Below are 22,360 nucleotides of genomic sequence, written 5' to 3'. Positions count from 1 at the left end.
ATCATGCCACTGTACTCCAACCTGAGTGACAGAGCAAATCTCCATCTCAAAATAATAATAATAATAATAATAAAATAGCAGCTTTGGTTGGGGGCGGTGGCTAATGCCTGTAATCCCAGTACTTTGAGAGGCCAAGACAGGAACATTGCTTGAGCCCAGGAGTTCAAGACCAGCTTGGGCAACATAGGGAGACCCCATTTTTACAAAAATAAAATAATTAGCCAGGCATCGTGGCATATGTCCATGGTCCCAGTTCTTGGGAGGCTGAGGTGGGATGATCATTTGGGACTGGGAGGTCGAGGCTGCAGTGTGTCGTGATTGCATCACTGCATTCCAGCCTGGGCAAGAGTGAGACCCTGTCTCAAAAAATAAAATAGAATAAAATAGTAACACCCAGGGTCATGTTTTTCTTTCTGTTTTATTCTTCTTCCTAGCATTGATTAATAACTGCATTAGACAGAAAATAAACAGGGAAACAAACGAGCCACATAATGACAAAGTGATTAAGGTTATGAAAAAAATAAAGCAAGGCTTAAAGGAGGAGGCTACTTTAGATGGGTGGTCAAAAAGGACCTCTTTGAGAAGGTAACTTCTCAGATGAATTTTAGGTGATGAAAAAGGCAGCAATTATGCAAAGATTTTAGGGAATTCAAAGCAGCCAGAACAGCTTTGCAGAGCCCCAAGGTGTGAAGCAAATTCACTTATTCGAGGCATAGAAAGAAGGTCTGATTTGCTAGAATCCAGTGAGCAAGGGGGTCCTGGAGCATGGATTAGCTCATGTTGACCATTATGGTCCATTGCGAAGAGTGTATATTTTAGTCTAAATGCATATTGGAATTGTGTAGGTGACATGATTTATGTTTTGAAAGATTCACTCTTGGCTGCAGTATGGGTTGAAATGGGGGAGGCAGAACTCCTATTTTGAGTGGAAATAGGAGACTGTTCAGAAGGCTGGTGCAATTGTCCAGGTGAGCAATGGCAGTGCTTGGACAAAGATGGTGACAGCAAGGTAGAATAAATGGATGAATTCAGGATATATTATGGAGGTATTTTGTCAGAACTGGTCTATAGGGATGAGGGGAATGAGAGAAAGAAAAATCGGGAATGAGAGAAAGAAAAATCAAGAATGACTTCTGGCTGGGTGTGGTGGCTCATGCTTGTAATCCCGGCACTTTGGGAGGCCAAGGAGGGCAGATCACCTGAGGTCAGGAGTTCAAGACCAGCCTGACCAATGTGATGAAACCCTGTCTCTACTAAAAATACAAAAATTAGACAGGCATGGTGGCAAGCACCTGTAATCCCAGCTACTGAGACAGGAGAATTGCTTGAACCTGGGAGGCAGAGGTTATAGTGAGCCAAAATGGCGCCATTACACTCCAGCCTGGGCAACAAGAGCGAAACTGTCAAGAAGAAAGAAGAAAAAAAGAAATAAGAAAGAGAAAGAAAGAAAGAAAGAGAGAAAGAAAGAAAGAAAAAAAGGAAGGAAGGAAGGAAGGAAGGAAGGAAACAGAGAGAGAATGAAAAGAAAGAAGGAAAGAAAAGAAAAAAAAAGAATGACTTCTAAATCTCAGACTTGAGCAACTGGGTAGATGGTCAACCCATTTTCTGAGATCGCAAAAACTGGGAGAGAAACAGTTTTGCGGGCGTTAGAAGCCAGGTATCAAGTGTGTGTGGAACATTTAGATTTTGAGATGCATATTAGACAAGCAGATGGAGAAGGAGGCAGTTGAATATGAGTTTGGAGCTGGGAGAAGAGAGATGAGAGCTGTAGGTACAGACAGGATTCAAATCTGGATGTCACCAGGCATAGTGGTTCACGCCTGTAAGCCCAGCACTTTGGGAGGCCAAGGTGGGCTGATCGCCTGAGGTCAGGAGTTTGAGACCAGCCTGGTCAACATGGTGAAACCCCTTCTCTACTAAAAATACAAAAAATTGGCCTGGTGCGGTGGCTCACACCTATAATACTAGCACTTTGGGAGGCCGAGGTGGGCAGATCACGAGGTCAGGGGATCAATACTATCCTGGCCAACATGGTGAAACCCCATCTCTACTAAAAATACAAAAATTAGCTGGGTGTAGTGGCAGATGCCTGTAATCCCAGCTTCTCAGGAGGCTGAGGCATGAGAATCGCTTAAACCCAAGAAGCGGAGGTTACAGTGAGCTGACATTGCACCGCTGCACTCCAGCCTGGATAACAGAGTGAGACTCCATTTAAAAATAAAATAAAATAAAAACAAATCGGGACGTCATCAGTGTATATGGATGGAAGGGATCAACTAGGGAAAGGTCGGGGAAGAATATTCTAGGCAGGGCTTGGAGATCTTCAAAGTCCCTCCCAGTATGTGGATTCTGTGCTATTTCTTCTGTTTGACAGTGCTACTACCTACACAGAGCTTCAGTCTCTACTCAGGCTCATATTTCACCTTCAACCCGACACCTGTCTGGCTGGACCTGTCTTGAGTTCAGAGGGTCATATGGAACAGGTTGAGATGGAGGGCAGTCGCAGAGGGAAAAGCCAATATTGAAGTATGAGCCCTGAAATTTTGAGACAGGTCTCAGATATTTTATTTTATTTTTTGAGATGGAGCCTTGTTCTGTTTCCCGAGCTGGAGTGCAGTGGTGTGATCTCGGCTCACTGCAACCTCCACCTCCTGGGTTCAAGCAATTCTCTCACCTCAGCCTCCCGAGTAGCTGGGACTACAGGCATGCGCCACCATGCCAGGCTATTTTTGCATTTTTAGTAGGGCTTTTGCCATGTTAGCCAGGCTGGTCTCGAACTCCTGACCTCAGGTGATCCGCCCACCTTGGCCTCCCAGGGTGCTGGGATTGCAAGCGTGAGCCACCATGCTGGCCTTCCGTTATTTTAGAAAGTTAATTTTACCAAGATTGAGGATGCATTCACAGCACAGCCTCAGGAAGTCCGAAACGACATGTGCCCCAGGTGGCCGGGGCACACCTTAGTTTTACACATTTTAGGGAGACATGAGACATCAATCAATATATGTAAGAAGTACATTGGTTTGGTCTGGAAAAGCAGGACAATCTGAAGCACAGGCAGGAAGACTGGCAGTGGGGAGGGGACTTCCAGATCACAGGTAGGTGAGAGATGAACAGTTGCATTCTTTTGAGTTTCTAATCAGCCTTTCCAAAGGAGGCAATCAGATACACATCTATGTCAGTGGGCAGAGGGGTGTCTTTAATAGAATGGGAAGAAGGTTTGTTCTAGACATTTCCTAGTTTGACTTTTCGCTTTAGCTTATTGTTTGGGGGCCCCAAGATTTATATTCCTTTCACAGAAGAATAAATCTTTTGCAGGAAAACAGGGAACTGAAAGAGTTTCCATTTAGGCAAGGATGAGAGACCTGGTGAAATGACCTGGCCTCAAGCTTTTCAGCAGTGTCCTTTTTCTTTGCTCCTCTCAGGGTACAAAGAATGTACTTCCCCAATCTCAGCACAAATCAATCTGAAGGGTAATTGCCCTTTTACTTGTCTTTCTCCCCACCTAGGCTGTGAGCAGCTTGAGGACAGGGGCTATGTCTATCTGATCCATTTTCTTTTTCAAGATGAAGTCTTGCTCTGTCACTCAGGCGGAGTGCAGTGGCACGATCTTGGCTCACTGCAACCTCTGCCTCCGGGGTTCAAGCGATTCTTCTGCCTCAGCCTCCCAAGTAGCTGGGATTATAGGTGCATGCCACCATGCCCAGCTAATTTTTGTATTTTTTGTAGAGATGGGGTTTCACCATGTTGGTCAGGCTGGTCTCGAACTCCTGACATCATGATCCGCCTGCCTTGGCCTCCCAAAGTGCTGGGATTACAGGTGTGAACCACCATACCCGGCCTGTGTGATTCATTTTTGAACCATCAGTACAAAACTAAATGTTGTTCTTTTTTTTCTTTTTTCATGAGTAGAATCTCTTAAATGTTGTTCTTTTTGTGAAAAGTTGCCCCTTCAGGACCCAAAGAGGACCTTACCAGGCATTTGCTTCTGGAGGGAATGAGCAGTGGCTTGCAGTTGGTGAAATGAGACAGAGTAGTGGGGAGCACTCAGCAGACCTGGAGGACGCTGCAGAAGGAAATAATTTTTAAGTGCCTGCCACCTCTACCATCCTGTGAATCCTCAAGGACAGGGACCTGATTGGATTCACTTCTGTGTTCCCGACAGAACCCAGAACTCTGACCAGGACATAGCATTCCTCAATAAAAGATTGCTGAAATGAACCAAAGCCCAGTAGCTCAAGGTTACTGGTGAGCTGCCAGCGGTGAAAAGCTTGGCATATCTCCCCAGCAGTTCAGTCCCAGGGTAGCACTGTTGGAGCTGGAGAAACAGCCCTGGGAAAGACAGCTAAATGTCCTAAGTTTTACATTCAGAAGCTTCCAGAAGCTCCACTCACAGCTCACAGCATGAATAATTTAGGACAGGACTTGTGGTCAGATTTGGGAAGGGCATTGAGGTTGAAGAGGACAGCCTCTTAGGTGCTCTCTCAAGCAGGGCAGCTGGGCCTGCCGGCTTCCCAGGTGAGACTGCACAGCCTTGGTGAGCCCTCTGTGTGCCCTCCAGCCCTCCCAGCGGGCCCTGCCTGCTGAGACCCTGCCCACACACTCTGGCCCTGTGCAGGTTCAGTTTCACATGCAGGCCCCCCACGCTCTTCCTGTGCCTGCAGCTTGGCTTCCCTTGGTGTTTATTTTCCCCTCTCACCAGGGAAGAACTGTGGCACTCACTTCTCCTCTTCTTCTTTCTTCTTCTTTTTTCTTCATCTTCCTTTTATTATTTTTATTTGTAGACATAGTCTCACTGTGTTGCTCAGGCTGGTCTCAAGCTCCCTGGAGGCCTCAAGTGATCCTCCCACCTCAGCCTTCAAAGCAGTGGAATTACAGGCATCAGCCACTGTGACGTGACACTCATTTCTAACTTGAAAACAATTCTTCAGCTTCATGCTTCAATGCCATTTAGCCTACCCCACAGGATCTTTTTTATTTTTATTTTTAAAAATTTATTTATTTGTTTGTTTATTTGAGATGGAGTCTGGCTCTGTCGCACAAGCTGGAGTGCAGCTACACGATCTTGGCTCACTGCAATCTCCGCCTCCTGGGTTCAAGTGATTCTCCTGCCTCAGTCTCCTAAGCAACTGGGATTAGAGGTGCCTGCCACCACTCCCAGCTAATTTTTGTATTTTTAGTAGAGATAGGGTTTCACCATATTGGCCAGGCTGGCCTTGAACTCCTGACCTCAGGTGACCCGCACATCTCAGCCTCTCAGAGTGGTGGGATTACAGGCATTAGTCACTGCACCTGGCCATTTTTGTATATTTTTAGTGGAGGCAGGGTTTCACCATGTTGGCCAGGCTGGTCTCGAACTCCTGACCTCAAGTGATCTGCCTGTCTCGGGCTCCCACAATGTTGGGATTACTGGCTTGAGACACCATGCCTGGTCTACTCTCTGCCTCTATGAGTTCAATGTTTTTAGGTTCCACATATGAGATTACGCAGTATTTATCTTTCTGTGCCTGGTTTATTTCACTTAATGTAGTGTCCTCCATCCAGGTTAATCCATGTTGTCACAAATGACGGGTTTTCTTTCTCTTTCTCTTACTCTTACTTTCTTTCTTCCTCTCTTTCTTTCTTTTCTTTCTCTCTCTCTTTTTTTTTTTTTTTTTGACAGAGTCTTGCTCTTGCCCAGGCTGGAGTACAGTGGCTGGATCACAACTCACTGTAGCTTCAAAAACTCTTGGGCTCAAGTGATCCTCTTGCCTTAGTCTCCAGAGTAGTTAGGACTACAGGTGGGAGCCACTATGCCCAGATAATGTTTTTTATTTTTTTGAGATGGAGTTTCGCTCTGTCGCCCAGGTTGGAGTGCAGTAGCACTATCTTGGCTCGCTGCAACCTCCACCTCCCGGGTTCAAGCCATTCTTCTACCTCAGCCTTCGGAGTAGCTGGGACTACAGGCGTGTGCCACTACGCCCTGCTAATTTTTGTATTTTTAAAAGAGATGGGATTTCACCATATTGGCCAGGCTGGTCTCGAACTCCTGACCTCACGGTCCACCTGCCTCGGCCTCCCAAAGTGTCGGGATTATAGGCATGAGCCACTGTGCCTGGCCCCAGCTAATTTATTTTTGCTTTTTTATTTTTGTAGAGTTGGGGTCTCCCTATGTTGCCCAGGCAAGTCTCAAACTCCTGACCTCAAGCAATTCTCCCACCTTGACCTCCCAAAGTGTTGGGATTATAGGCGTGAGCCACCACACCCAACCAGGATTTTCTTCTTTTTAAAGGCTGAATAGTATTCCATTGTCCCACAGGAACTTTAGAATCAGGGTGCAGAATTCTCTGGTGCTGAGGCCTTTGCAGGTTTCTGTGGAGAAGATATCCCACAGAGGGACTTGCACTCAAGCAGGTTACAACTGTGATCTTCTGATCTTTCTTCGGAAGTCCCAGAGGAACCTGTGGTCTGAGGAAAAGAAACCTTGTCTGAGTCATAGGACCTAGATTCTTTGCCTTGGCTTCAGACAGTAGAAAACAGTGGTTATAGCATGAGATTTGGAGACACCTGGATGAGAACCCCAGCTCCAACACTAGTTTGCTTTGTGGGCTTCAGCAAATCATTTAACCTCTTGAAGTCTCTGTTTCCTTATTTGTAAAATGAAGAAAATTAAGGTAACTACTGCACAGGGTTTGGGGGAAGACTTAATGAGATGATATACACAAAATGCCCAGGGCATTGCCTAGCACTTAGTAAGAGTTTAATAAATGATGGTTGCTTTCCCTTAATATGAAAGAGCACACGCAAACACAGAAACTTAGCAAGTTTCAGTGGGTGGAAAACATCCCTTCCCATCTCCATTGTCCCTGCTGCGGTTCACAGCTTCATTACCTCTGGCTGGGACTACCCTAGCAGTTTCCCAGCATAACCATCCACACCCATCTGGTGCCTGCCCTTGGGTTACTTTCATTCTGTTACTTTGACACCTTTCTTGGCTGCTTATAATCATTAGATTTAGGCAAATTTCTTAGCTAATTTCTTAGGGTCTTTGTAAATTGCTCCAACCCTTTTTTTCTCCCCAACCATTATGGTGAAAAAGAACAGAATGTAAAATCTGAAGACAGGGCTCCAGTCCTGGGACCATCCACTGTCTCCCTAGCTGATTTTGAGTAAATCATCTCAGTTCTACATCTCTACATTAGAGATCATAATACTTCCTCATGGGATGCATGCATCTTTCCTGCTGGACTGTGAGCCCATGGTCAACAGGCAGGGGATGAAACGCAGCTTGCTCACGCTGTATCTTCATTACCCTGCATGGGGCCTGACACAGGGTAGATGTACAGCACATATTTGTTGAATGAATGAATGAATGAACAGAGCTGTGAGGACTGGATTTGGCATGATCCAGGTAAAGCCTTTGCAGTCACCAGGAGACATGCCCAAATGGTAGCTGTTGCTATGCAGGTTACTAAGTGGAATGACTTTAGACACATTCTCTCTCTCTCTGGACGCACTCATCTGTCCTAGGAGAGGATAGAAGGCCCTCCTGCTTCCTGTTCTGTGCATCATTAGGTCGGGAGTGCAGAAGGAGCTCAATAAATGCTTCCTCGGTGGATAAATCTTCTTTCAAGGCTCCACTTGGGGCTACCGCTGTCTGAAGAGACTGAGTTCTCTCGTTGGGGCCTGGTTCTCTTCTGCTCTTTACCCTGCCGAGGAGATGGGGCCTTCTTTGGGTCCCTCCTTCATTCAGTTCCAGAAGCCCAGCGGGTAGGTGGACCTATAAGGACCAGCAGGATCTGCAGGACTCTCCGGGAGCTGGAGCAGGAGCCCCAAGGGCGGGGACGGAATGTGGGTTTAAGGGAAAGGGGCGAAAGAGGGGTGGCCATGGAAAAGGGTTGTTTAAGAATCCGGGTCTGGGCAGACAGACAGTTCCGCAGCCTGAGAGAGCGACTAGGACCGGGCGGTGAGGAGCTCCAAGAGGGCGGGCCGGCAGAGCTGGCCCGAGGTCAGCGAGCAGCCGCGGGGCCGAGGCGGAGAGGTCGTGGAGCAGAGGGCGGGGAATTTGGGGGTGTGGTTGGCCTTGAGGGGGGACACCAGAGGCCGCCAGGAAGGAATTGCAGAGGGGAGGGATCGAGAGGGCCCAGGCGGCAGGAGGACGCGGGGTCAGTGAGGAGGGGGCGCCGGGCGGCGGACGGGCAGGGGCGCGCGGGGTGCGCGGAAGCGCCGGGGTGGGGTGCAGGGCGGGGGGAGCGCGCATCGGGGGGCGGGGGGCGGTGTCGGCGCTGGGGGTGGGGGAGCGGGTTGGGCGGCTGCGCCGGCTCCGCTTCAGCCGCTGCCGCTAGGGCGCGGGGGGCGGGGGGCTCGGCGCCGCGAGCTCGGCCATTGTGGGAACCGCTCCCCTCGGCTCCGCCGCGCTCCCCTCGACTGCGCTCCAGCCCGGGGCGCGCCCGGCCGCCGCCGCCTTCGCTGCCTCCGCGGGCCAGTCTTCCTCCTCCTTCGGCTCCCAGGGTAAGGCGCGGGGCGCGGGGTTGGATGCAGGCGCCCTGCCTGCTGAGCAGGGTGCGCAGCGGCGGCTGGGGCGCGGTGATTGATCGCGCGAGGCAGCCGCGCCCCAGCCCCCGGCAGCCGGCGGCCGCGGACAAGCGGCTTGACAGGCGCGGCGACAGCGGCCGTGCGGGCCTCGCACCTGCAGCCCCCGCGGCAGGCGCCGGGGAGCGGCGAGGACGCGGAGCTGGGGCTTCCCCTGTGCGGACGCTGCCAGGGCGGAAGGGAGGCGTGTTCCCCGGGAAAATGGGGCACGGAGCCCTGTCGGGGCCGGGCGCCGGACCTGCGGGGGTGGGCAGAGCCGGGCGAGGAAGGTCGCTTCCCGGCCCCAGGGCTCGGCCGCTGGCCCCAGCGCCCTGTGGGTCTTCAGTCGCGCGTCCCCGCTCTTTGTCAGCCACGCTTGGCGGGCACGCGGACCCACCCGCGCCGCTCCAGGCTCGCGGGCGCGCCCCCCCTCCACCGTGGGGAAGCGGGTGGGAGCCAGGTGGAGAGGGTCGCAGCGGGTGAGAGCACCCTGTGAGGTGCCTGTCGCCGACCGGCCTACGGCATTCTGGGTGGGCTGGGGCATGGGCAGGCGCTCCTGTGAATCTCGGGGATTGATGGAGTGACCCGGGTGACCGAGGGTGGGGTGGGAGCCCCGAGGTCAAACAGGTGTTTGTGAGGGGCTGGAGATTGACGGGGTAGAGCCCAGAAGGGACGCTTTCTCCTGTAGGAGGCCTTGGGAGAGCCGGCCTTTGTAGTGAAATGGGCGTTTTGGAGAGGAATGGGCGGTTCTGGGATGAAGTAGGTGGTCTGAGAGGAGGGGCATTTTTCCTGCCCCCGAGCTGAGGGTAGGGGTGGAAGCTTGGCCTGAGTTTCCCAGAGGTTGAGGCTGTCACTTCAGTATCTGCCCTGGCACCAGAAGGTCATGGGAGGAGGGATAAGTGCTAGGATAAAGGGCAAAGCTGTGCCAGGACCTGAGTCCTTTCCTTTCTGTTTCCTGTGGCTAGATCCCTTCTAGATGTTCCCTGGGAAGAGGGCCCACATGCTGCGGGCACAAGGGGTGCCCTGGCAGGAAGACTCTGCTGCCTAAGGCTGCCTATAGGCCTCCTGCACCGTTTTTATGTTTCTTTTGTTATCTCTTTGAATTCTGTGCCCATAGTGGGGATCTGCCAATGACCCAGGAGACTGTCTCTGCCCCTTGCTGCCTCTAGGCTGATTCGAGAATCCTGGAGGAGCTGTGGCCACAGACCCAATGTGTCCAGCCATGTAGGCTACCTCCCTGTCTCTACACAGCCCTGTGTGCAGGTATTCCCCATAAGGGAAATTTAACAGCTCCTGCCCTCCCTGGACCCTAGAGCCAAAGTCAGAGCTGGCTACCCAGGTTGGCTTTGGGGCCTGTAGGAAGGCTGGTAGCTGAAGGCACATACCATCCGTGCTCTGATGGAGCCCTTGGGGTGGTGGGCCATGTGTAGCAGATGGTTCTGGGAAGTGAGCTTGGCCTGGCTGAGGGAAGGCTGCCCGGTCTGGCTGGTGGAGCCCAGCTGGCCCTAGAGCAATTGTATTTTCGCTCGACTGTCTCCACTAGCTAAACTGACCAGAAAAAATGGACTTTTTGTCCCATCCCTCCACCCTATCCTCATGCTGTGCCACTTATTCCCACAACAGCCCTGGAGTAGCAAATGAACATTTACTCTAATGCCTGCTGGGTGCCATGGATGGCATCAACCAATACTACATTTGCATTTAACAGTGTTCTTAAAACATCCTCTGAGGTGGAATATTACCCCCATTTTGCAGATGAAGGAACTGAGTCTCAGAAAGGTGAAGTGACTTGCCCAAGAGCACAGCAATTTGTAAGTGGCCAAACCAGAATTTATACCCAGGTCTGTCTTACTTCAAGACTAGTACATTTTCTAATATATCTGCTGGAGATAGAGTGGGAGAAACCAGGGAATTTCTGCCTATTCTAGCCCATGGTTTGCTTCATGCCTGCTACTGAGATCATGCTTTAGCTTTTTGAAAATACTTTCCATCTGTTGCCCCAGTTTATCCTTATAGAATTCCTGGGAGGTAAGTAGAACAGGAATGTAATAATAGATACTCTGTATTGAGTGCTCACTGGGCACTAGGCACTATTAAGCACTTTACATGCAGGATTAAGCACTTTACATGCAGAATCCAACCCCATAGGGCTAGGTTCTATTATTATCATCCCCATTTTGTAGATGAGGGTGCTGAAACTTGGAGAGACCAAGTAGCTTCTCCAGGGTCACACAGCTAGTAAATGGAGTAGAATTTAAACCCACAGCGTTCTGTCATGGGATCTGTGAGCGTAATCTTCCAAATGTGCCAGATAACAATAATAATAGTTCCTAGGAATAGGAGCTAACTTTTACATGATTTTTTTTTTTTTAAAGACGGGGTTTCACCATGTTGGTCAGGCTGGTCTTGAACTCCCAACCTCAGGTGATCTGCCTGCCTTGGCCTCCAAAGTGCTTGGATTACAGGCGTGAGCCACCGCGCCCGGCCTACATGATGTTTTAAGATTTACAGACATCATCACAAACAATATCCCCCAAACCTCGTCAATTAGTTTTGGCATGTATCATCTTCATCCCACTTTCCAGGTGAAGAAACTGAGGTTCAGATAGACAGGACTAGAACCTCTGCTTAGCAAGAGCCAAGTCCCAGCACTCCTTATGGGACCTCTTTGGTCTGCTCACATTCACTCCTTTCTCCTTCAGATCACTTCTCCCTGGGCTCCCAGGCCCTCCTGCAGCAGCTCCCACCTGGGCCATGTCTTCCTCAGATGAAGAGACGCTCAGTGAGCGGTCATGTCGGAGTGAGCGGTCGTGTCGGAGTGAGCGATCTTACAGGAGCGAGCGGTCAGGGAGCCTGTCTCCTTGTCCCCCAGGGGACACCTTGCCCTGGAACCTGCCACTGCATGAGCAGAAAAAGCGGAAAAGCCAGGATTCGGTGCTGGACCCTGCAGAGCGTGCTGTGGTCAGAGTTGCTGGTAAGAGAGATACCCCAGTAGGTTGGACGCTGTGGGTGTGAGGGAGGAATGGGACAGGGTGCAGCGGCTATGTGGGGGGCCGAGGGGCCGTCACCAGAGCTCTCTGACAACGCAGCCAGAATCGGATTTGTTATTCTTACTCTTGGAATGATGTTGAAATAACATTAATGAAAACCTCAAAAGAGGAAAAATTTGCCACCCCTGCGTTAACATGAGACCTGTTTTCATTTCTGTACCTTCTTCCTTGTCTTTGTCCCCATTCAGTTATATTTCTCCATAGTTGCCTTCATGGCTTAGGTACCAATCTGCATCTGACTTTTTTCAGTTACTCTTATATTAAAAAGATTTTCTGTATTGCACTTTAGACCTTATAGTTACTATTTCTAAAGGCTGTCTAATATTTTTTATGATTTTCTAAATCCTACTCTTTTTTTACTTTTTGGCTATATTAGACAATGCTGCTGAGAACATGCTTAAGAATGATTTGACTTCTGTTATTTCCTTATAATGAAATCCTTGGAGAGCACAGTTTTACTTGTATCACCTTCCAAAAGTGTTCTACATGCTGACCTTTAACATGGTCTGAAGGCTGGGGCTGCCTCCTGTGGTGGGATGTGCCCAGCTGTTTGACAAGCAGGGTGAAATGGAGCAGTTATGAGTGTAAGCTCTGGAATCAGAGAGGGTAGGGTTCTGGATTGTGGTCCTGCCACTGACCAGCTGTGTGACTCTGGGCGAGTCCCTTATTCTATCTCAGTGTTACTTTTCTTGTAACATTCTTAAGAATGTCCGCTGTGCAGGGATGCCTTGAAGGTTAAAGATAAAGTGTGGAAAGACCTTACCACAGTTTTTTGTTCAATAAAGGAGATGCTTCAACTGAAGGCATCCACAGCTGCCTCCCTAAAGTGTGCTCAGCATCTCAGCAGTGTGTTGGTGCTAGAGTACAGATAGGAAAACAGAGCAGTGCCTGCAGCTAAATCAATGACATAACTAGCTTTCAAGCCATCACCAAGGCCTGTACTGCTACTTTCTTTGTGTCTCTCAAATAATATACCTGCTCCTTCCACTGTATGATAGCTCTTCCTCTCTTAGTCTTGCCCCCATCCTCCACATGGCTAACAGAGTATTTTATTCTAAAATACAAACCTCGTGGGCGCGGTGGCACATGCCTGTAGTCCCCGTTACTCGGGAGGCTGAGGTGGGACGATCGCTTGAGCCCAGGAATTCTGGGCTGTAGTGTGCTATGCCGATAAGGTGTCCACACTAAGTTCGGCATCAATACGGTGACCTCCCAGGAGCGGGTGACCACCAGGTTGCCTAAGGAGGGGTGAACCAGCCCAGGTTGGAAATGGAGCAGGTCAAAACTAAAACTCCCATGCTGATCAGTAGTGGGATCGCGCCTGTGAATAGCCACTGCACTCCAGCCTGGGCAACATAGTGAGAACCCGTCTCTTAAAAAAAAAAATACAAACCTCAAGAGCACATATTCAGCGGGCACAGTGGCTCACGCCTGTAATCCCAGCACTTTGGGAGGCCGAGGCGGGTGGATCACGAGGTCGGGAGTTCAAGACCAGACTAGCCAACGTGGTGAAACTCCATCTCTACTGAAAAAAAAACCTACAAAAATTAGCTGGGCATGGTGGCTTGTGCCTGTAATCCCAGCTACTTGGGAGGCTGAGGTAGGAGAATTGCTTGAACCGGGACCTAGGAGGTGGAAGTTGCAGTGAGCTGAGATGGTGCCACTGCACTCCAGCCTGGGCTACAGAGGGAAACTCCATCTCAAAAAACAAAGGAAAAAAAAAGAACATATATTCTATTTTATGACATGAAGTGTTGGCCGAGCACGGTGGCTTACACCTATAATCTCAGCACTTTGGGAGGCCGAGGTGGGCAGATCACCTGAGGTCAGGAGTTTGCCAATATGGTAAAACCTTGTCTCTACTAAAAATATAAAAATTAGCTGGGCATGGTGGTGGTGCTGGTAATCCCAGCTATTCAGGAAGCTGAGACAGGAAAATTGCTTGAACCCGGGAGGCGGAAGTTGCAGTGAGCAGAGATGGTGCTACTGCACTCCAGCCTGGGTGACAGAGTGAGGCTCCATCTCAAAAAATAAAAATAAAAAAAAGAAATGAAGTGTTGCCCGTATAGCACTTCATTAAAAATACAATAAAAAATAAATAAAATAAAATACAAGCCTAATTCTATTACTCAACTGCTTAAAAACCACCTTTGGCTCCTCATTGCCTGTGGAATAGAGGCTTCAGCATAAAGATCCAACAAAATTACTTACCTCTCGAGCTTCACCTGCTGCCACCTCTACTCCCAATCACCTGCCACGGTACACTGTAACTTGCCCCCCAGAGGGATGCATCTTGCAGGATGAAACTAACATGCTTTAATTTTCTTCTCTGCAAGATGCTGGTAAACCCTCCTCCTTTTTTAAGTGCCGCCTCCTCTGTCCTTAATGCCCCCAGTGGTATCCAAAGCTTCCTCCTCCGCTCTCACAGTCATACTTTTCTCTCCTCCATGTTCTCTTGTACAGTGTAGCAGTTAACCCACAGGGTGCCCATTACTCCCTTCGAACAGTGAGCAATTTGGGACGTGCCTTATGCTTTGAGCCCTAGAGGGCTTCACAGGGCCTTGTGCATGCTAGAGATCAGCCAGTACTGAAGGACTGAATGAATGCTGAATGAGTGTTTTGAAGATATTATGTGATGTGACAGATTGTCATCCAGAAACAGGGGCACTGAGCTGTAATGGAAAGTCAGACAGAGAAAGGCTTATGTGGGCTCAGGTAATCAGGAAAGGACTTTAGAGGAAGTGAGCTCCAAGTGAGGAGACAACAGTAGGGCCTGGAAGGCAGGAAGGAGAGTTTGAGCTCTTTCTGATGGGCAGCAGGGAGTCCTTGGAGGAAGTCCTTCTCAAAACCACAGGGCCTGCAGTATCAACCAGGCACAGAATTCCAGAGCTGTCCCTAGGGTGCAGCAAGAGCTCTACTTGTCTCCAGCCTTGAAGGGCCATGACCCAGGGCCCTGAAGACTCGCAAACCTCTTTCTCCTGAAGACAGAGTGGGCGGTCTCATTCTTCCTTCTTTATGCCCTCTACCTCCATCCCTCATCACTCATGCATGCTCAGATCGCTTTCTGATGATTTCCCCTTCCAGTCTTCCCTGAGGAGGCCCACGGGATGATTTGCCTGCTGCTTCAGATTTGGAGTCTAGAATAGAAGTGGAGTGGACTCAAGGAGGCTTAATTTTATGCAGGCAAGGCTCCTAAGGATCCCGCTGGGTCAACTGAGCACAGGGATGGCGGGTGCTGTGCGGTGCTGTGTTTCTGGCATGGATGCTGATCTCCTTTGCATCCTGACACTGCTGAATGCCTCTTTTGAGGAGGGGGCTGGGCCAGTAAGGCTGAAAATGGGGAGACTGCCATGGTTAAAAATAACATGCACTGCAGTTGGGCGTGTTTCTTTAGCAGGAGAGGAGAGAGGCAGCAGAGACGAGGCGGGACTGCGACTTTAGGGTCTTGCTGAAATCTTCATGTGATTTTAGAATGCTGTGGGGGCTCCACCAGAGTAAAGAAAAAGGCAGCCTTAGCTCTGCAGGGACTCCTTCACAGGAGATACAGGAGGGGCATGTCTTGGAGACCCTGGATGCTCTGAAGCTCTCTGAAGCAGAACTTTAATTGTGGGAGGAAATGAAGTCAGTCTTACACTGGAAGCCAGCTGTGGCCTGTGCAATTTTCTCCTCCCCCTGGATCTGGCTTATGAAGCCAAGTGGGGGTGTCTGAATCACTCTCACCAAATACAGAGCTTCCCTTTCCCTGGCCTACTCTGTGTCCTGAGCTGGTCTTGGGGCCTCGCCCTGCTTGAGGGACAAACCCCTCAAGCATATGTGACCCTGCTGGTCACACATGTCAGAGTAGAGAGGGATGTTGGGGCTGAGAAACCTGCTGATTTCAGTCTACAAAGTCAGACAGGTTCTAGGGTGCTAAACCTTATTCTTCCTCCCGTCTTCCTTTCCTCCATTTGTTTCTCCTTCTTCTTTGCCAGCCTTATTCTGAACTCCCTAAGCCCAGCCACATTCAAATGTAACAAGTCACTAATAAAAATGTCTTGTTTTTGTCTCGTTTCTGTAAATCTTTATGATTTACACAGAGATTTCAAAATAACTCTGTGTTAGGCAGGACATATGTTAGCATCTGAGGCTCAGAGAGTTTAAGGGACTGGCTGTAGTTACACAGGACTGGTAAACACAGATCTTCTAACTCCAAGTACATTGCAATTTCTTTTTTTTGAGACAGAGTCTCACTCTGCTACCCAGGCTGGAGTGCAGTGGCGCAATCTCAATTTACTGCAATCTCTGCCTCCAGGGTTCAAGCCATTGTCCTGCCTCAGCCTCCCAAGTAGCTGGGATTACAGGTGTGTGCTGCTACGCCCAGCTAATTTGTATATTTTTAGAAGAGATGGTGTTTCACTATATTGGCCAGGCTGCTCTCAAACTCCTGACCTCAGGTAATCCACCCACCTCAGCCTCCCAAAGTCCTGGGATTACAGGCATGAGCCACCATGCCCGGCTCTGTACATTGCTCTTTCTATTTCTTTAGGCAATACATGACAACCAGGCCAGTCTGAATCTTCTGCAGGTGACAATCTAAATCTCCACAGTCACCTGAGAGACCTTTTGGTCACTTCCAGGAAAGGCCTCAGGATCCTGGTCTATAGACACAGGAAAGGGGAGAGACCAAGATCTTGGAAACTTTGCCTCTTCCCCTCTGGCTCTCTGTCTTTAGTAAAGATCAGTAGAAATATCCTTACTTACTGGTGAGAAGCAACAAAAAAGTGGGGCACTGGGGAGGTTACTCTAGTAAAGAGTACAACCCCAAAGGATAGAAACAATGAGAGGAAGACAGGATGTATCCCCTGGGACCTGTGAGAGTAGGTTGAGAACAGGGTACAAGACAGGCTGTCACATGGCTGTACACTGCACAACCCTTCAGGGTGCCATTCACATAACATTTGTTGTCACTGCAGACATGTACATTTATTATTACAAGTTTCCTGCAGATGGCACTACCATATCTTGAAGAAGGGCTCATGTTTGGGCTAGGGCCTGGTTGGGTGCAGGAAGATTTCACCCTCTACCCATCAATCAGGTATTCCTTCATCTAACATCACGTCATCAGGACCCTTCCTGTCCTTGGCATTGGTATTCAAAGATGACTGAAGATGTGGTCCCTTCTGCATGGAACTCAGTCTAGTGGAGTGGATAGAAGGGAAAAAAGGCCGAGTGTAGTGGCTCACGCCTGTCATCCCAGCATTTTGGGGGGCTGAGGCAGGAGGATGGCTAGAGCTAAGAAGTTCAAGACCAGCCTGGGCAACGTAGTGAGACCCTGTCTCTATATTTTTAAGTAGTTAAAAGGGAAAAAATAATTCTGTCCCCATATGTGTTGTGAAAAAGTGGAGCACAGTGACTCAGAGCTAAGGATTGGACCTCTCTCTGCTTATTCATTTATTCACTCATTCATTCAATCAACTAAAAAAGGGATTAAGCTATGTGCCAGTAGAAAGCATCTGTGGGATTCATTCTTGGGAGTCTCTCAGCAAATGCTGCTGAAATAATCATTCCCAGCATCTGCTCCATTGTGGCCTTCCAGTTAGATGGCAATTGTATCTCTGCACAGCCCTTGTTTCATTTGGCTTTATATTCATGTTCATTGTTCTCAGGTTCATTTCTCTCAGCAGCTCTGGAGCTCTCTGTAGTCACGAGTCCCATCTTACCCTTTTTGCCCTGGGGCAGAGAGCCATGAAAGCACTACCTGGTCAGAAGCTGCAGCTCACTCCCTGGGGCCCATGTATCTCTTCTCCAGGTTGGGAGCTCCAAGAAGACATCCCACAGGCACCTCTCTGCTTCTTCATTTATTTATTCACTCATTCAATTAAAAAGTGGATGGGCCAGGCGTGGTGACTCACGCCTGTAATCCCAGCACTTTGGGAGGCTGAGGCGGGAGGATCACGAGGTCAGGAGTCCAGCCTGACCAACATGGTGAAACCCTGTCTCTACTAAAAACACAAAAATTAGCTGTAAAGCATGGCTATAGTCCCAGCTACTCAGGAGGCTGAGGCAGGAGAATTGCTTGAACCCAAGAGATGGAGGTTGCAGTGAGCCAAGATCATGCCACTGCACTCCAGCCTGGGCCACAGAGCAAGACTCCATCTCAGAAAAAAAAAAAAAAAATAGATTAAGCTCCAGCTACGTGCCAGGTACTGTGGAGACAATTGAATCTGGAGTCACAAGACTTAGGCAAATGACCTTGCTTCTTGGAGCCTCAGTTTCCTTGTCTATAAAAGGGAGATGGTGATACTTGCTTCAAGTGATCATTGAATGAGAATCAGAATGTGCTGGAAAAGCACAGCTTCACATGGCCTGTTATTGCACTTAGCAGTGTCATTCCTTGTAACCTCCCTGGCAGTCAGATGAGGCAGTGGAGACTCAGGAGGCCAGCAAAGAAGGGGCCCAAGCCTCTTATTTCTGTCCCTTTCTTTTGTTCTTTAGGCCTTTGTCAGGGAGGAGATGGATGTGGCTTATTCTGGCCGAGCCGTGAGTCGAAAGAAGGGGATGCAGGGATGGGAAATGGAACCTTAAAGATAGTGTCACTGGGAATCCTTACTCCTGAGCCACCAACCTTCCTTGCCCTGAGGCTCTGCAAGTTTCTTATCCAGGAAGGCTCCTCCTCCTTCCCAGCTTCTCTACTTCTTTCTGGAAGCATCCACAGAGTCTCCGGCCCTGTCCTAGAGCTTGGTTTCAGTAGCAGGAGAGATTAACAGAGGACGGTGCCCTGAAAGTGGGGCAGAATGAATTGTAGCTACACACCACCAGCTCAGCTCCAGCTCTTTGAAAGTAAATCTGGGTCACATTAGCTGTGGGCTGGAACATGACCACGTGGGCAGAATGCTGTGCAGGCAGCAGAAAAGACAGCCAATCTGTCCTTTCTCTGAGGTGCAGGGCCCCTGTGGGACCCTAGTTGGTGAGGGAAGGTGGTTGCTGAATTGCAAGGTGTAATCCCATCTTAATGCCATCATGCTTTTTTAATGACTTCCTAGGTGACATAGAGAAAGGTATGGAATGGCAGTTTGGCTCATGGCTTTCTGTTTGTTATGGGAGAAGCCTAGGCTGAAGGGAGGAATACAGAGGAAGGACTCTGTTTACTGTGGGGACCGTGGAAGGCCATCATTTCTCAGTCTCATGAGCTCAGGGGTTAGATGCCACCAGAGTAGCTGACACTGCCGCAGGATCTAGGGCTGCATTTGTTCTTTATTTCAGCAGTCCTCCCCTTGAGGAAAGGTCTATGAACAGATCCATCATCACTAAAATGTTATATGGAGGCTGGCTGGCCTCCTCTTTCTGGTTGCTGTGGCTGGGACCTGCCATGATTTGGCCCTGCCACTGCCTGTTGCCACCTGTCAATTAGAAGCCTGCCAGCTTCTTTCTCTGACTTGGCTTTCTTGTGGGAACAGAATGGGTACTCCTTGCTGGAATCTCTGCCTGGACCTGTAATGCTGCTACAGGGAAGGGCTGAAGCCCCTATAACTTGAAGGCTGATGATTACAGGTTGATGCTTCTGTCCTGAGCTGTGCTTTGGCCCTACCCCAGAAGATACCAGGCCTTTGCCTTGTGGTCAGGGGAGGATTCTGCCTGGGGCCTCAGTGGTGTCTCTGGGCATGCCCTCCCCGCTCATTCACACATTTCCTCATGTGCTCACTCTTCCATTCATTCATGCAAAGGACTGGCTTTGGGAGTCAGCTGGAGTCCTAGTTTCATTGCTCGCTTGCTAATTGGGTGACTCTGGGATGTTAGTAACCTCACTGAGCCTCAGTTTCTTACAGTTAAAATGGGGGAGCAAGAGCACTACCTCAGAGACTTGCATGATAGATTAAATGAGGTAGTGGGAGTAGGATGTTTGGCCCAGTACCTGCTATTTAGTTAGCCCTTGATACATATTAGCTATGAACAAGTGTATGAGTGAATGAATGATACACATTGTATGAGTGAATGAATGATACTAATGTGTATCATTCATTCACTCATACACTTGTTGTGTATCATTCATTCACTCATACACTTGTTCAGAGATTCATGTATGTGCTGATTTATCCCCTTGCTTATTCACTGATTACATACTTGCTCATTTAACAGATATCCCCAGGGCTACTTTGTTCTAGGCTCAGACTGTACTTCAGAGCCCAGCTCCTGCCAATGAAGACAGAATGCAGCATGAGCTGAGCTACATTGCAAGTCCACAGAGTTTTGAGGAAGTTCTGGAAGGGAAGGAATTTCTACTCCTGCCCCTCCCCGGCTTAGAGCAATGATAGCATTTCTTCTGGGACTGGGGAAAGAAATAGGAATTAGCCAGGACAACCTGAAGAGACAGGGCACATGTCTGTTGTTTGCATCTGTTCTTGTTCTTCTTTCTTTCTTTTTTTTTGGAGACGGAGTTTCGCTCTTGTTACCCAGGCTGGAATGCAATGGTGCGATCTCGGCTCACCACAACCTCCGCCTCCTGGGTTCAGGCAATTCTCCTGCCTCAGCCTCCTGAGTAGCTGGGACTACAGGCACGCGCCAACATGCCCAGCTAATTTTTTGTAGTTTTAGTAGAGACAGGGTTTCACCATGTTGACCAGGATGGTCTCGATCTCTTGACCTCGTGATCCACCCGCCTCGGCCTCCCAAAGTGCTGGGATTACAGGCTTGAGCCACCGCGCCTGGCCTTTGTTCTTCTTTCTTTGGCTTAGTGAGAAGGAAAGAAGGAAAATGAAGAGAGAACAGCTGGTGAGAATTAGGAACTAAAGAGTCTAGAGGGTGGCTTGCGGAGTGAACTCTGGATTCAGTTTAAGAGCGTCTGAGAGCTGGTGCCAGCTGGGATCCTCCAGTGAATAGTAACTGGTAAAGCCACTGTGTAGAGTCCTAGATGTGTGCCAGGCATTTTACATACATCATTTAATCCTTATAGACCCCTGGGAACTAGTTGCTATTCTCAACAGAAATATTGAGATTATACATTGAGCAAATAATGGAGCTGGGATTCAGCATTACTTAATGCGCATGGCACCCCCTGGCACCCAACATATACAATATGCCCTTTGGAGTTACTCAAGTGCTGAGTTTTGGGTCTGCCTAACTCCAAAGCCCAGGCACTTTCCAGGATATTTCAAACATATTAAAGTAATGAGAATAGTACAATGAACCCCCATCATCCAGAAACAAGAATGATCAATTCATGGCCCACTTTATTTCATTCATACACTCTTGTCAGTGGAACAAACACAGTTCCTGTTTTTTCTATTCTTTTACTGAACAATCAACACAGAAGACTTCTGTGACCCCAAGATATGCGGGGACTTCTCCCTGCCAGCAAGTCAAGCAGTAGTTCTTCAGTGGACACCAGTGGGGTGTCCTCCGGTTGAATTACCTGGAAATAGCATCAGATCCCACAGTTTGAGGGTTCAGTCCCCAAGACGTTCCCCTCCTCAGCCTTTTTCTTTTTCTCAGATGGAGTTTCTCTCCTGTTTCCCAAGCTGGAGTGCAATGGCACGATCTCAGCTCACCACAACCTCCGCCTCCCAGGTTCAAGTAATTCTCCTGCCTCAGCCTCCCGAGTAGCTGGGATTACAGGCATGTGCCACCACACCTCGGCTAATTTTGTATTTTTAGTAAAGACAAGGTTTCTCCATGTTGGTCAGGATGGTCTGGAACTCCTAAGCCTAGGCAATCTGCCTGCCTTGGCCTCTTGGCGTGAGCCACCACACCCAGCCAATTTTTTGTATTTTTAGTAGAGACGGATGTTGCCATGTTGGCCAGGCTGGTCTTGAACTCCTGATTTCTGGTGATCCACCCGCCTTGGCCTCCCAGAGTGTTGGGATTACAGGCGTTAGCCACTGCGCCCACCCCCCCAGCTCCATTTTCAATGCCAATCACAGGTTGTTTTACCTGTGCTTCTGCCTGACTGGCTATAAATGGGGTCCTGGCTGGGTGCGTTGGCTCATACCTGTAATCCCAGCATTTTGAGAGGCCAAGGTGGGAGGATCGCTTGAAACCAGGAGTTCGAGACCAGCCTGGGCAATATAGTGAGACTCTGTCTCCACAAAAAATAAAACAAAATTAGCCAGGCGTGATGTGCACCTGTAGTAACAGCTACTCAAGACGCTGAGGTGGGAGGATTGCTTGAGCCTGGGAGGTTGATGCTGCAGTGAGCCAAGACTGTTCACCATAGTCCAGTGACACAGTGATACTGGATCTAAAAACAAACAAAACAAAAACCACAAACACACAAAGGATACAGCTAAAGAGATGCAGAGGGTGAGGGGCGAGGTATGGAAGAAGGAATATGGAGCTTCCATGCCCTCCCTTGTACGCCACTCTTCAGGAATCTTCACGTGTTCAGTTATCCTGGAAGCTCCCTGAACCCAGTCCTCTAAGGCCTTTCATGGAGACTTCCTTGGGTAGGCATGATTGACAACCATGTAGAAATGTGACTGGGCAAAAAGTGTATGGTCTAACACAGTGTGGAGACCCAGCAAAGCCTGGCTGTTCAGATTCTTCTTGGATTTTCTGTGCAGCATTCCTTCCCTCAGGGTATGGGGCAAGACTCCTGAAATAGGGTCTTATGACTACAATCAGAAATGTGGGGGAAAACTGAGAGTGGGGCCCACATGTATAATCCCACCACTTTGGGAGGCTGAGGAAGGAGGATTGCTTGATGCCCGAAGTTCAAGACTAGCCTGGGCAACATAGTGAGACCATCATCTCTCCAAAAAATACACATTTTTAGTTAAAGGCAGAATAAA

At 49.1% G+C, this 22,360-nt stretch overlaps 1 protein-coding gene and 1 long non-coding RNA gene across 6 annotated transcripts in view; one reads left to right on the top strand and one right to left on the bottom strand.

Annotated features, from left to right (window-relative positions):
• Nucleotides 1–7,425, bottom strand: part of LOC108288861 — a 33,576-nt gene extending 26,151 nt beyond the window's left edge. The window contains exon 1 of the long non-coding RNA XR_001818873.2: nucleotides 7,415–7,425. This is a non-coding gene — a long non-coding RNA (uncharacterized LOC108288861). The remainder of the gene's footprint in view (nucleotides 1–7,414) is intronic.
• Nucleotides 7,426–8,304: 879 nt separating this feature from the next.
• The window catches only part of MACF1 (microtubule actin crosslinking factor 1), a 421,177-nt gene continuing 407,121 nt past the window's right edge, over nucleotides 8,305–22,360 (top strand). For 4 of the 5 annotated variants that reach the window (XM_017508009.2, XM_017508023.1, XM_017508024.1 and 1 more), the window contains exons 1-2: nucleotides 8,305–8,487; nucleotides 11,250–11,521. In XM_017508009.2, coding sequence (XP_017363498.1) covers nucleotides 11,302–11,521 — 220 coding nt within the window. In that variant the 5' untranslated portion in view covers nucleotides 8,305–8,487; nucleotides 11,250–11,301. Of the gene's footprint in view, nucleotides 8,488–11,249; nucleotides 11,522–22,360 lie in introns of those variants that run through there. The other variant, XM_017508022.2, reaches the window with a different exon arrangement.

This window comes from Cebus imitator, unplaced genomic scaffold (assembly GCF_001604975.1).
Source record: "Cebus imitator isolate Cc_AM_T3 unplaced genomic scaffold, Cebus_imitator-1.0 Scaffold385, whole genome shotgun sequence".
In the NCBI taxonomy this organism is placed as follows: domain Eukaryota; kingdom Metazoa; phylum Chordata; class Mammalia; order Primates; family Cebidae; genus Cebus; species Cebus imitator.
This window is presented reverse-complemented; position numbering and strand designations above follow the sequence as displayed.